Raw genomic sequence first — 12,768 nt, 5'->3', positions numbered from 1 at the left:
AAAAGTTTTGAATTAAATTTGTATTTGCTCAATATAAAAATACTTCAAAGATGCTTTTTTGTTCTTTAAAGATCATGCTTTAAGGCCCTTGAAGTTCACTTAACAATTAATGATGCTGTGATATTCTGCTAGACCCTGTCCACACTGCTAAATCTAACAAAACTATTTTTCAACACAGATGAAAATGATCTTAAAAGTTCTGTTTTTGTTTTTGAAAGAGGAACATTGAATATATTTTATTTACTGTATAATGTATTCCTTTTCTGGCTACTTCAGAAATGTAAGGTTATTTTTCTCTTTGGACTGTTTCAGGGCAGACCACAAAAAAAAAAAAAAAAAAAAAAAAAAAAAAAGACTGTCAACCTATGATTGTTTCTGTGCCAGATTACTATAAAATTATTAAAATCCTTAACTTGGTTTAGGGGTTAAAACGGAAACTAGAAACCACTGAAATTTGAGAGAATGAAAGTATATGTGTTTAAAACTTATACTCCCTGAAAGATATGAACAAATTAGTACGAATTGAACAGTGTCAGTAAGTGTTGGACCCAGTCAGCCTTTTTTAACTATTCTTTTCACAGGAATTCCACTTGTCATTGCCAATAAAGGTTATCTTTTCTACCCTTATCAGTTTTTACATAGCTTTTTATACTTTAGACAAAGGAATTGTTGGAAAGTGGAACTCTCAAATCAGTGTTTTTCACTGTCCTTATCCCATGTATTTTCTAGCAGCATTTGACACTAGTGACCTCTGTTCTTTTGGAAATGATCCTCTCCATAAGTTTCTGTATTAATTCTCCTTTTAATTGCTACTTACTGTCCATATGACTGTGGGCAACTCATTTCATCTTTCCATGTTTCTCTTTTCTCCGCTATGAATTAAGAATAATAATTCATTCAACCAATGTTAATTAGGTGATTATTTGCGGTGCACTAACACTAAGTGCTGGTGAATATGCAAAGTTTAGATGAGGCATTCACCTCTCATTAAGTTGTTTAACATTGAAATTGAAATAACATTTAAATAAGGTAACTGTAATATGTAATGTTATATGATTAGAAGGCTATAAAATAAAGTATTATATTAGATCAGCATGGGAAGGTAATATTTGCGCTAAAATATTTCATGGAATGATGTGGTGAAAGTATTCTGGAAAACTTCATAATATTATTATTGTCATTAAAGTTTTTCTCTGTTCTTTTCTGTTTATCCACTGTCTCCTACTTTTGCAAAGAAAGGAAAAAGGAATATTTTCTCATTTCTTCTGAGCCAAGTTTGTTTGGTATAGTAACCTAGCCAATGATCTCTGACCATGTTGGTTCCCATGTTTGCTAAGCTGGCCAGCTACCCTCCTTCCTCATCTGACTTCTACATCTGCTTGACCTTTTCCTACTGACTTAGTAGTGCAAGCTGAAAAAGCTCATGCTTGTGGCACCAAACAAAACAAAACAAAATAAAAAAAAACCCTACTTTTATTTAATTAATTGCACTAAATTGTAAATGATTATTAGTATTCATTTTATGTTTAATTCTGTTATTGCATTTTACTGCCAGTTTGTCCATGCTCACTATGAGAAGCACTATAATGTAGTGAATAGTTAAACTTGGAGTCAAGAATTGAAGTTTCATGTTACTATTATTTCCATTTATATTGTTGGGGTAATTATGTGCATTTTTTTCTGGTTCTGCTTACTTCACTCTATCAATTCAAAATAATAAATAATAATATATCTAAATACAGCAGGTGAAGATTTGCAAAGTGCTTTACAAATGTTATCTTAAATATCCTCACAACAAACCTGGGGTGGTGTTATTATTATTATATAAATGAGGAAAAATGAAGATGAAGGTTAAGTGACTTGCCCAGTGTCTCACAATATATGTGTGTGATGCTGAATTTGAATTCAGGTTTTCTTGACCTCAATTCTGGAGTTCTATCCAGGGTACCACAATACTACCTCATTTTGTAGAAATCTTTCCAGGCTTCTCTTTAAGTTTTTCATTCCATATGGTGCAATAATGTTGCATTATATTTATGTACCATGATTTGTTCAGCAACTTATTCCACAAGCAATCGCTTTATTTCTAGTTCTTTGCTGCTGCCGCCACAAAAAGTGCCACTACCAGTCTTTTGGTATATCCTTTACCTTGTTCCTGACCTGGGTTGGTTCAGCCTCCCTTGATCTTTTTCTAATAATGCCATCCTAAGTCTAAGGGCTGGCCAAATCCTTTATTTTACAGACAAATGTGGTCAAGGTCATATAAGTAGCAAACATCTGTCAGTAAATCAACAAGTCAAATCAACTTATTGTGTGTCAGATATGGTGTTCCATATACCTGCAGGAAGAAAAGTTGGCCCTGCCCTCAGAGAACTTGCATTTCTGATGAGGAAAACCATACCTAGAAAGGAATTGAAAAGCAGGAAGAGAGATCAAGGTTGCATCAGTGAGGGAATTGCAGAGAAATTCCAGGAGGTCAAAAAGGCTTGCAAGTAAAATCTGTATGTCAGACCTTGACAGGAAAAAAGCAATTCTTATCCTCAAGAAGCTTACATTCTAATGGTAAGAGCCAAGAAGAGAAAAAATATAAATAACTAAATACAGAATTAGGTAAAGGATAGAAAGGCGAGGCATTTAAGAGTTGGAAGGAATGGGAAAGGCCTGCTGCAGAAGAACGTTAGAAAACTTAAAGCCAAGGTGAAGGGTGCAAAGCCTTCCAACTTGGAGAGTAGGCTTTTCAGAGGGATATGGAATGTTGTATTAAAGGAACTATAAGTAAAACAATGCAGCTGGATCATAGAGTGATGGAGGGAATGAAGTATAAGAAGGATAGATGGGACAAAGTTAAAAAGAGTTTTAAATGCTCAAACTTGATTCTGGAAGTATAGGAAGCCACTAAGTTTCATTAAGCAAAGGGTTCAAAAACTTATCCTAAACTTTAGAAGAATCAATCGTGATAACTGAGTAGAAGATGGAATAAAAGTGGAAAGATATTTGGGAAAGGAAGATCAATTAGAAGGCTTTTACAATAGGTTAGGTAAGAGATGATGAGAACCTGAACAAGGGCTCTGCTGTATGAGTGAAGAAAAGAAGATATGTATTAAAGATGTTGTGAATGTAGAAATGACAAGATCTGGCAATGGATTGCTTGTGAGGGATGAGTAATAGAATAAAAAAATGAAATTGGAATGATTAGGAAGATGGTAGTTCTGGACAATAAAAGGGAAGTTTGGAAGAGGAGAAAGATAATGAGTACTGTTTTGTTTATTTGAGATGCTGGGAATTTCAGGTGTCTATGAGGCAATTGAAGATGCAACACTATTACTTGAGAGAGGAATGGGCTGGATATACTGACCTTGGAATCATCTACATATAGATATTTGGACCTAATGAGATCACCAAATGAAATAAAATAAAAAGAGAAGAGGGATGAGGGCAGACCATTGAGATACTCTCACAGTTAGTGAGTTTGATCTGGATGAAGATGTAGCAAAGGAAACTGAGATGGAATGATTGGGTGGATAGGAGAATCAGGAAAGATCAGTGTCTTGGAAATCTATAGAGGAGAAAGGATCTAAGAAGAGAAGGTGATCAATGGCATTAAATGTAGCAGGAGAATCAAAGGTGTTGATTGAGAAGACTCCAGTAGATCTAGCAGTTAAGATCTGGTAATTTTGGAGAGGGCAACTATTCTTGTTGAAAGGTGAAGTCTTAAGTCATACTGTGGAAGGTGTACAATCTAATGAGAGGAGAAGTGGAGGAAGTACTTTGTATAGATGAATTAAGCCATGAAGGGGAAGAGAAATATTAGGTGACAACTAGTTAAGATGGTATTGGGAGGGTTTTTTTGTTTTGTTTTTAAAAGAATAATATAGTCATAGGTAAAGAGCTAATAGATTAGATAAGAGATTTAAACTGAGAGAATGGGGAAGATAGTGGAAGCAGTTTACTGGAAAAGTTGGGAGATAGGATAAAGGGCATGTAGAGGGGGGTTGAGTTTGGCAAGGAGAATGGTCCTCCCTTTATCTGAGACTAGAGTGAAGGAAGAAAAAAATTTCTCAAAGAATTTTAGAAAGGAGAAACCATTAGCACAATATCTGACACAATAAATGTTAATTTACTGACTGACACATGGTCTTAATTTTTCCATGAAGTAAGAAACAAAGAATTCTAGCTTAAAGGGTAGAGAGTGCCCTGGGATCCTTGAAGAAAGGTAGAATTTGAACCCAGATCAACTTACTCCAAGGTATGAATATTTTTATCACTTTTTAAGAAGCATAATGTCAAATTGCTTTCCAAAATGGTTGTACCGATTCACAGCCTCCCCAGCAATCTACTAATAACAATTTTCTTGCCACAGCTCCTTCAAAATTGGCCATTCCCAATTTTTGTTATTTTTGCCAGTTTGCTAGGTTTGAGGTGAACCCTTAGAGGTATTTTTAATGTTTTTTTTTTTTTTTATTAGTGATGAAGCACAATTTTCACATAGCCAAGACTAGTCTTCCCCCCCTCAAACATGCTTTTTAAGATTTATTTATTCATATCCTTTGATCATTCATCCATTAGACAACAGCTTTTGGTCTTATGAATTTATGTTAATTTCCTATATATTTTGAATATATAACCTTTATCCAGGGATGTTTGATGCAAGTGTTTTCTTCTCATCCAGTGATTTTTCCACTTTTTCAGCTCTTATTCCTCTTCTTATTAATCTTCTTTAAAATTTATTCAAAGTAGCCCTCCTGTCTTCATTATCTACAAGTCTATAAGATAAAAAGCTTGGTTTTTCCAACTCTATATCCTCTTTTTTTTTTTTTTTTTTTAAACAGAAATTCCTGGTGTATTTACTTACTCTTTCTTAAATATAACATGGCCTTTCCTACTCTTTGAATTCTACCCCTTCCTCCTCATCTCCTGGAAGTTAGCCTTTTTCTTTCATTAATTAAATTAATTAGTCTTAGATCCTTGATGTTTTAAATTTTGATCCATGCATATTTTTGATTTGTGGACTGTAGAAAAAAAAATCAAGTGTTTATAATTTGAATAAATAATTAATTGATCTGAATATACTGTACCTACCTAGTGTAGTGTTTTGAACATAATACCTGTTTTGGATATTCAGCAAATAATTTGTTAAATGAAGGAAAGGATGAGTTGGTTTGGGATAATTCACACCAGTATTATAGGTTCATATTGCCATGGTAAACTCCTATTTTTGTTATATTTTTGAATGGTATAGTTAGATTTATAATATATCTAAATTCTTGTAAGACATGCCATCATGTAGTCCTTTTATTCTTACCTAATTGATTCCTCAACTTTTCTCAATCCTTTCATACCTCCATTCCCTCTATCCATTGAACTAAAGACCTCACCTTTTACTTTACTTGAAAAGTTTAGATCACTTCTTGTCCACTTTCTTTCAAAATCCCTTTGCATAATCCTTTACTCCTCTTTTTTTTTAGTTTGTGTTAATGTGGTAGCATTTAACTTGTGCCAAATGCTATACTAAAGGCTGGAATATTCATAGAAAATCCCTGCCTTCATGGAACACACTTTCTAATTATGGGAGATAACACAAACATGAGGTTTCATATTTGTGGAGTAAAAGCAGAGCTGATGGTTCTGTACCTGAAGATAATATGCTCCTCATCCTTGCCCCTCCTGTCTTGTCCAACTTCAATATTCTCTATTCCACTTCACTCCCTTTCTCTTTATTTTTTGAATCCTTCCTTTCTGTTTGCAACTATGCCCAAATCCCCCCATCTTTAAAATTAAATTGTACACACTATCATCCCAACAAGTCCTTCTCAGCCAAATTTCAAGAAAAAAGCTATTTGTAGTTGTCATCCTTGTTTCTTTCATTTCTCAATCCTTTTCAGTCTGGTTTCCTACCTTATCTCTCAACTGAAATGACTCCCTTCAAAACCACTAGTTTCTTAATTGGCAAATCTTTTGCCAAGTTGTTTTTGTTTTTTTTTTTTTTTTCTCTTCTAAATCACAATCTTTGATGCATTTGACGTTGTTGCTTATCTTCTCTTCCTGGGTACTTTGCTCTTTGAGTTTTTATGACACTTATTTTTTTTCTGGTTCTCCTCCCACCTGTTTGACCACTTTTCAGTCTTCTTTGCTAGATCATACATTAAACATCATGTATTAAACTGGGGGCAAACTTCAGTGCTCTCTGCAGAGGCCTCTCCGTTAACTCTATATGTTCTCTCAGTGACCTCATGTAGCTCTCCCATGAGTTTAATTATCATCGGTTTGCAGATTACTCCAAGATCTATATAACTCTACTGCATCACAGACTGTTTATTGGACTTTTCTACCTGGATATCTCTGAATCATCTCAAATTCATGATGTTTGAAGCAGAAGTCATTATCTTTCTTTCTAAACCTGCCTACCCCTCTTCCAAATTTTCCTGTTTTTGTTGGAGATATCACCATTCTTCCAATCTCTCAGGTTTTAACCCGTTCTAATTCACTATACATATCCATTGAGATGCCAAATCTTTTTTTTTTTTAAATCAACTTCATACCTGACTTTTTTCTTCTTCCACCAATACTGATGGAGTTTGCCACCAAATGTTGGGAAGAGGGTGTGTTGGGACCCAAAAGTATATTAGGTGGTGAGCCAGTGTTTCAGGTTGTCTCAAAATTTGTAAGCTTAGATCTCCAAATCAAGAGGCCAAGGTTTTATTACACAATGGGCTAAATCCATATGAGGTTTTTAGCAAAGAAAAAGGTATTTAGCAATTCACTAAGGAAAGATGAGATCTAGGTTCCCTAGTGGAACTTGCCATTAATTGGGCAAAGATGTCATTAGGGTATGGCAAGTTCCTAAAGCACCCACTATGCCATTGAGCTAAATTCCTAAAAAAGGAGTTCAGGCAGGATTACCATGGCAGGCTACATTGCTAAAGAATTTTCCAACTTCCTAAAGAAGTTTAACACCCTAAAAAGAGTTAGCTATAAAAGGAGAAAGGCATTGTAAAGTTTAGCAAGTTCTAGAGAACTCACAATCATAAGGCAGGCTGAATTCCTAGAAAAAGGAATTTAGCAGGTCTGCCATAGGAGTATATAGGTTTATAGGTCCTGATGATTTTGTCATTGCAAAGAGCAAAAGGCTCACTTAAAGTCCAGATAATACTATCTGTGCTCCTTCTTATAATCAGGCATCTGGTCAGATCCAGGATCTGGGGAGGTCTTTTTTTCCCACCTCATCATCACCTTAATTCACACTCTCTTTACCTCTTCCTAATTTATTGCAGTGGACTTCTAATTGGTCTCCCTACCTTAGATCTCTTCCCCAATCCAATTAACCTCCCCTATAGTTGCTAAAATGAATTTCCTCAAGCATAAAACTCTTATCATTCCTCCTCCATTAGCTTCAGTTGCTTTCATCAAAGATAAATTATAGATTCTTCTTGCTTTTAAAGCCTTTTGTAATCTGGTTCCAATTTACCTATTAAGCCTCTTCTTATGTTATTTCCTTCCCCTGCTCTCTGAGGAAAGATAGTCTCTTGTTTCTTTTCCTGTGCTGCCCTTTCTTTTCCTTTTCATAGAATCTGTCCATTCTGGAGGAAGCTCAAACCCCATTTCTTCCACACACACATATCCTTTCCTAATGCAATTCAACTGCTGATGTCCACTGTCCTTAACTATTTTGAATTTAAGGATAAGGATAGAAATTGAACCTGAGATTGCGTTGATATGAGGGACTCTCTCAAGTTAGGGAACTCCCTCCTTCTAATGTTGTCAGAATCCTCTTGAGCACTGAGAGGTTAAATGACTTACCCAGAGTTATATAACTGTTTTCCAGGAAGATCTTCTTGAATTGGAGAGCAATTCTGTTCTCAATGCTCTACAGTCTTCATTTTGCATTTATTCTGAATATGCATACTTTATGATTTTCTCCCCCCACCAATCTATTGTTTATTAATTAGCATTCCTTTTTATTTTTTGAGTTCTCCTTTCTAGCCCTCCTCAATCCAATGAGAATTCAAGCAAAATGAAATCAATAATACATGTAAAATCATGCAAGATATACTTCCATATTAGTTATGTTACAATCTACAAAAGAATGTGCTTTTGGGGCAGCTAGGTGGTTCAGTGGATAGAGTACTAGCCCTGAAGTCAGGAGGATCCTCTTCAAATCCAGTCTCAGACACTTAACACGTCCTAGCTGTGTGACCCTGGGCAAATCACTTGATCCTAATTGCCTTGGTTTAAAAAATATATATATTTTCTTTAAGAATGGGGATAGTGTCCTTTTTTTGTATTTTTATCCCCATTTCCAGGAATAGAACATGGCATACTCAGCAAATGCTTATTGATTAATATAATGTTTACCACTAGGGCAGAGATTTCTAGATTACTTCCTTTTGGCAACAAATTTCAACTCAAGTTGTGGGGACAAAAAGAATTCTACTTGTTCCTTACATTCTATCTCAGGCAGATTTAACTCCATGTAGACTCCATGGTGGACCAAAAAATAAGTGCTGACCTAGGAGCCAAAACCACAACAGTACATTGGTAAAATGAAGCTATTGGCTCATATGATGTATTTGCAAAATTTGAAAAATTGCATTAATAATGAGTAAATTTTCTTCTGATATTGGATTTCTTTTTTGAAATAACACCTAATGCTAGATTAAGGGAACAATATTGATTTTGCTCTCAAATTTCTGGGATGCAAAAAACCCTAGATTATAAGAAATTATTCTGGAGTATCTTTGCATAAAACTATCATGTTAAACCTTTTTATCATTTACTCCTGGTTGTTATATAATATGAGCAGTTTGAAGGAATTGAATGAAAAATTTTGAGTTTGCAATCTAGCTTTTTTGGTGTTATTTCATCAAATCTGTTTATTAACTTCAAATCATCTCAATGAAATTCCATTTCTCCTGTAAATTAAAGTTGAGTTTCTAATATGTTTAATGGTAGAAAGAGAGAAAACATGATGGTAAGGGTTGTTTTGAAATAAGACAGTTTTAAAGACATAAAGCATCATTTTCCTTGACTTATTTTAATTTAATTTTATCTTAAGTGGCCTTGTTCCCACTGATTCTCCTCTCTTCCTCCTGATTCCCTCTTCTGGTTTATTACCTTTTTCTCTTTAGGATTTTATTTTGTTCCTCTCTCTTGCTTTTATCTTCCTCTTTTCCTCTCTTAGTCATATAGATTCCTCATTCATCTTCTCCACTTTAGCTGTTCCTCTTCATTGGTTTTTTATTTTCAACTTTTGCAACCCTTTTCAAAAAGGATTCCTGCCCTCTTCATTCCCATCCTCTCTTTTTGTTCTAAAGTCTCATTTTTTTATTTATGATAATATAATCATGTAGTTTATCTTTTCTTTATATAATCAAAGTTAGGATTTTGATGAAAAGCTATCCATTTTAGTCTCTGGCATTTAAATATCTTCTGCCACTGCCTCATTGGGCTTGCTTGCTCCTTGGATTCATATTTCCTTTTTATCTTCTTAAACAATGTTAATTATTGCATGCATCAGAGAAGAAACTGTCCGTGGTGAGGGCACATTCCTTCCACGGATATGTACCTTTTTTTGGTCTTTTTTCTCCTATATTTACTACTTTTTGTGACCATGTTCTCCCACTCCTTCAGGTGCCAGTTACCCCCCAGAGGTACCACCCTACCCCCCTTCCTAGGACAAATAGACTTTTCAGGCACCAAATATCTCAGGCTTCCTCCAGTTTGAGGTCCTCATCTTTCACCCATAGGAGCATTCATCATTGGATTTCACTCTCTCCTTACTCACTCCCCCATAGATTCTTCTCTTTTTGAGACCATAAAAGTCACCTTCTCATTGCTAGTCCTTGATTTGATGCCAAATGCTAGACCTTGATTTGACCCCAGAATATCCCTCACTTCTCTCTATCCATTTGTGCCCTCTCATGAATATATTTCTTTTTTTTATTTTTTAATTATAGCTTTTTATTTACAAGATATATGGATGGGTAATTTGTCAGTATTGACAGTTGCAAAACCTTTTGTTCCAACTTTACCCCTTCTTCCCTCCATCCCCTCCCCCAGATGGCAGGTTGACCAATACGTGTTAAATATGTTAAAGTATAAATTAAATACAATATATGTATACATATTCATACAGTTATTTTGCTGTACAAAAAGAATCAGACTTTGAAATAGTGTACAATTAACCTGTGAAGGAAATAAAAAATGCAGGCGGACAAAAATAGAGGGATTGGGAATTCTATAGTGGTTCATAGTCATCTCCCGAGTTCTTTCGCTGGGTGTAGCTGGTTTAATTCATTACTGCTCTATTGGAACTGATTTGGTTCATCTCATTGTTGAAGAGGGCCACGTCCATCAGAATTGGTGATCATTGATGATGATGTATTGTTGTTGAAGTATATAATGATCTCCTGCACATTTCACTCAGCATCAGTTCATGTAAGTCTCTCCAGGTCTTTCTGAAATCATCCTGCTGGTTATTTCTTACCAAGCAATAATATTCCATAATATTCATATACCACAATTTATTCAGCCATTCTCCAATTGATGGGCATCCATCATGAATATATTTCTACAAAAGAATTCACCTTGTAAACAAAGTGTCCCAAGTTTTGTTCATAATGCTCTCTGTCTACCTCTTAATTATTATCTCTACTGAATTTCTCATTCTCCTTTTGTACCTTTAGAAAGAAGTCTCACTGGTCTTTCCATTGTCACCGTTCTTATTGCTGTCTTCATTTATTCATTCCTCTTGCAATTCTGTTGTTCAGGGTGTTTTGAGAAGGAAATAATTTCTTTGGTTTGGATTTTCTTTCTAAAAATGTTTCAGACTCTTTTATTATTAAATGTCCATCTTTTGTCTTCTGTGGTTAAGCTCATATTGCAGGACAGACCACCTTGGGCTACATTCCAAGCTCCACTGCTCTTCATATTATTCCATCCATCCCCTCCCTCTTTTTCTAATGGGTATGGAATAGTCATGTACTCTTCAAATGTCCTTTATTCAGAATTGATAGTCTTTATCTTGATAGCTGGTAGATTTTGAGGTTTCTGAATTCAATGGTTAGATTCAAGTACTGTATATTTTGGAGTTTGTAGTGGTGGTTTTTTTTTTCCTGGAGGTTATCTGTGAGTTTTTTCCATTGGGATTTCATTTTCTATGGTTAGAAGTCCTGAACAGTTCTTTTCTATTATTTTTTTTAAATGTGTTAAGGTTTTTTGTTCTGTCTTGTTCTTCTGGGATCCCCTGATTCCCAAGTTGTCCTTATGCATTCTGTCTTTAAGAATAGTATGTTTAAAAAAATAAAAAAATAATTTAAAAAAAAGAATAGTATGTTTTGGGGCAACTCGTTGGTGTAGTGGATAGATCACCAATCCTGAAGTCGGGAGTCAGAAGGACCTGAGTTCAAATCTTGTCTCAGACACACAATACTTCCTAGCTGTGTGACTTAACCCTAATTGCCTCAAGGGGAAAAAAAACCCAACTATGTTTTGCTTGCATAAGACCACATCTTTTTTTGTTTGTTTGCTTTTTGCTTCTCTTCTAGGTTATCCTTCACTTCTATTTGCATTCCCAATCTAATGTGCTCTCTTTTGTTTCTTTGGTGAGACTTAACTTTTCAAATAAGTTCTTTCTCTACTCATTTTTGCTGTGCAGGAGATAAATTTTGCTCTCATAATTCTCATTTTTCTTTAAAAATCATTAAGGAACTGTGTATTGTAGTTCTACCTTATTCTCAAATTCCACAGTCCTCTTTCTTATGAAATGTTGGATCTTTTCCTTTCATTTTGGAGAATAGATGCTTAAACCCATTTATTAGATCTGAAGACCATATTTCTTTCTGTTATTTTGCTTCCTGCTGGTGTATTTATATTTAAGTTCTTTGAGATCTCTTCCTGAAATCTTTGGTACTTTCATTTTTCCTTCTTCCTCTTCCCTTATTTATCTTATCTCTCACTTTTTGATTCCCTCTCCCTTTCTGATTGTGGTTTCCTTGAGGGCTGGATTGGAAAGCATCTTGACTTCTACAGTTATCAGCTTGGGTCTCTGCCTCAAGTAATTTTTGAATGGTTACAACTTATTCCAGTCGAATGCTGTATTCTTCTCTAAGGTTTGGTAGAGTGTTGCACAATTCCCCAAATGCACAGTATCCTTTCCCGGTGACTTATTCTACTCACTCTGTTCCTTAGTTCTCTGGCACAGCATCAGCAGTTCAAATTCTGCTGGTACTGGCAATTCAGGGCCTTTTTCCCTACTATCAGTCATAAAGATTGGAGGAAATGATCTAAAACGCTTACAAAACATCATCTTAATGGCAAAAATGGTCGTCTTGTTTTCCAAATTTGTATTTCCTAGTGTGTAACTTTCTTTTTATTCTCTTTTTTGCTAATGGGTTATTATACCCATTATCCTCCATTCTCATTATATATTTACTATTGCTTGCTACTATTGTGTTCTTTTTGTTAAAACTTTAATTTGTTGTTATTATTGTTGTTGTTTATCCTGCAGAGACCAAATGAGAGGGTGGTTAACATTCTATCTGAAAAACCAAGAGAAGATTCTATGGTATTAGAAGAAACACCAGTAAGTTGACTTAATGAAAATAGTATGTGTTTGTCCCCTATCTCTTCAAATTCTTTTTTAAAAGTAAAAATCCTAATTAGCCCATTAAAATATTATAGTTGCAAATCTTATTTGTAAAATTATATTGAAACAAAATTTGGAACTTTTAAATAGATTATTTTATTTTTGTGTGTATATGTACAAAATTT

The 12,768-nt window shown here is 34.7% G+C and overlaps 1 protein-coding gene across 9 annotated transcripts in view; it reads left to right on the top strand.

Moving 5' to 3' along the window:
• The window catches only part of NSD3 (nuclear receptor binding SET domain protein 3), a 140,799-nt gene that overhangs the window by 53,806 nt on the left and 74,225 nt on the right, over positions 1–12,768 (top strand). For all 9 annotated transcript variants that reach the window (XM_031950699.1, XM_031950697.1, XM_031950698.1 and 6 more), the window contains exon 3: positions 12,506–12,580. In XM_031950699.1, coding sequence (XP_031806559.1) covers positions 12,506–12,580 — 75 coding nt within the window. The remainder of the gene's footprint in view (positions 1–12,505; positions 12,581–12,768) is intronic.

This window comes from Sarcophilus harrisii, chromosome 2 (genome assembly GCF_902635505.1).
Source record: "Sarcophilus harrisii chromosome 2, mSarHar1.11, whole genome shotgun sequence".
NCBI lineage: Eukaryota > Metazoa > Chordata > Mammalia > Dasyuromorphia > Dasyuridae > Sarcophilus > Sarcophilus harrisii.
This window is presented reverse-complemented; position numbering and strand designations above follow the sequence as displayed.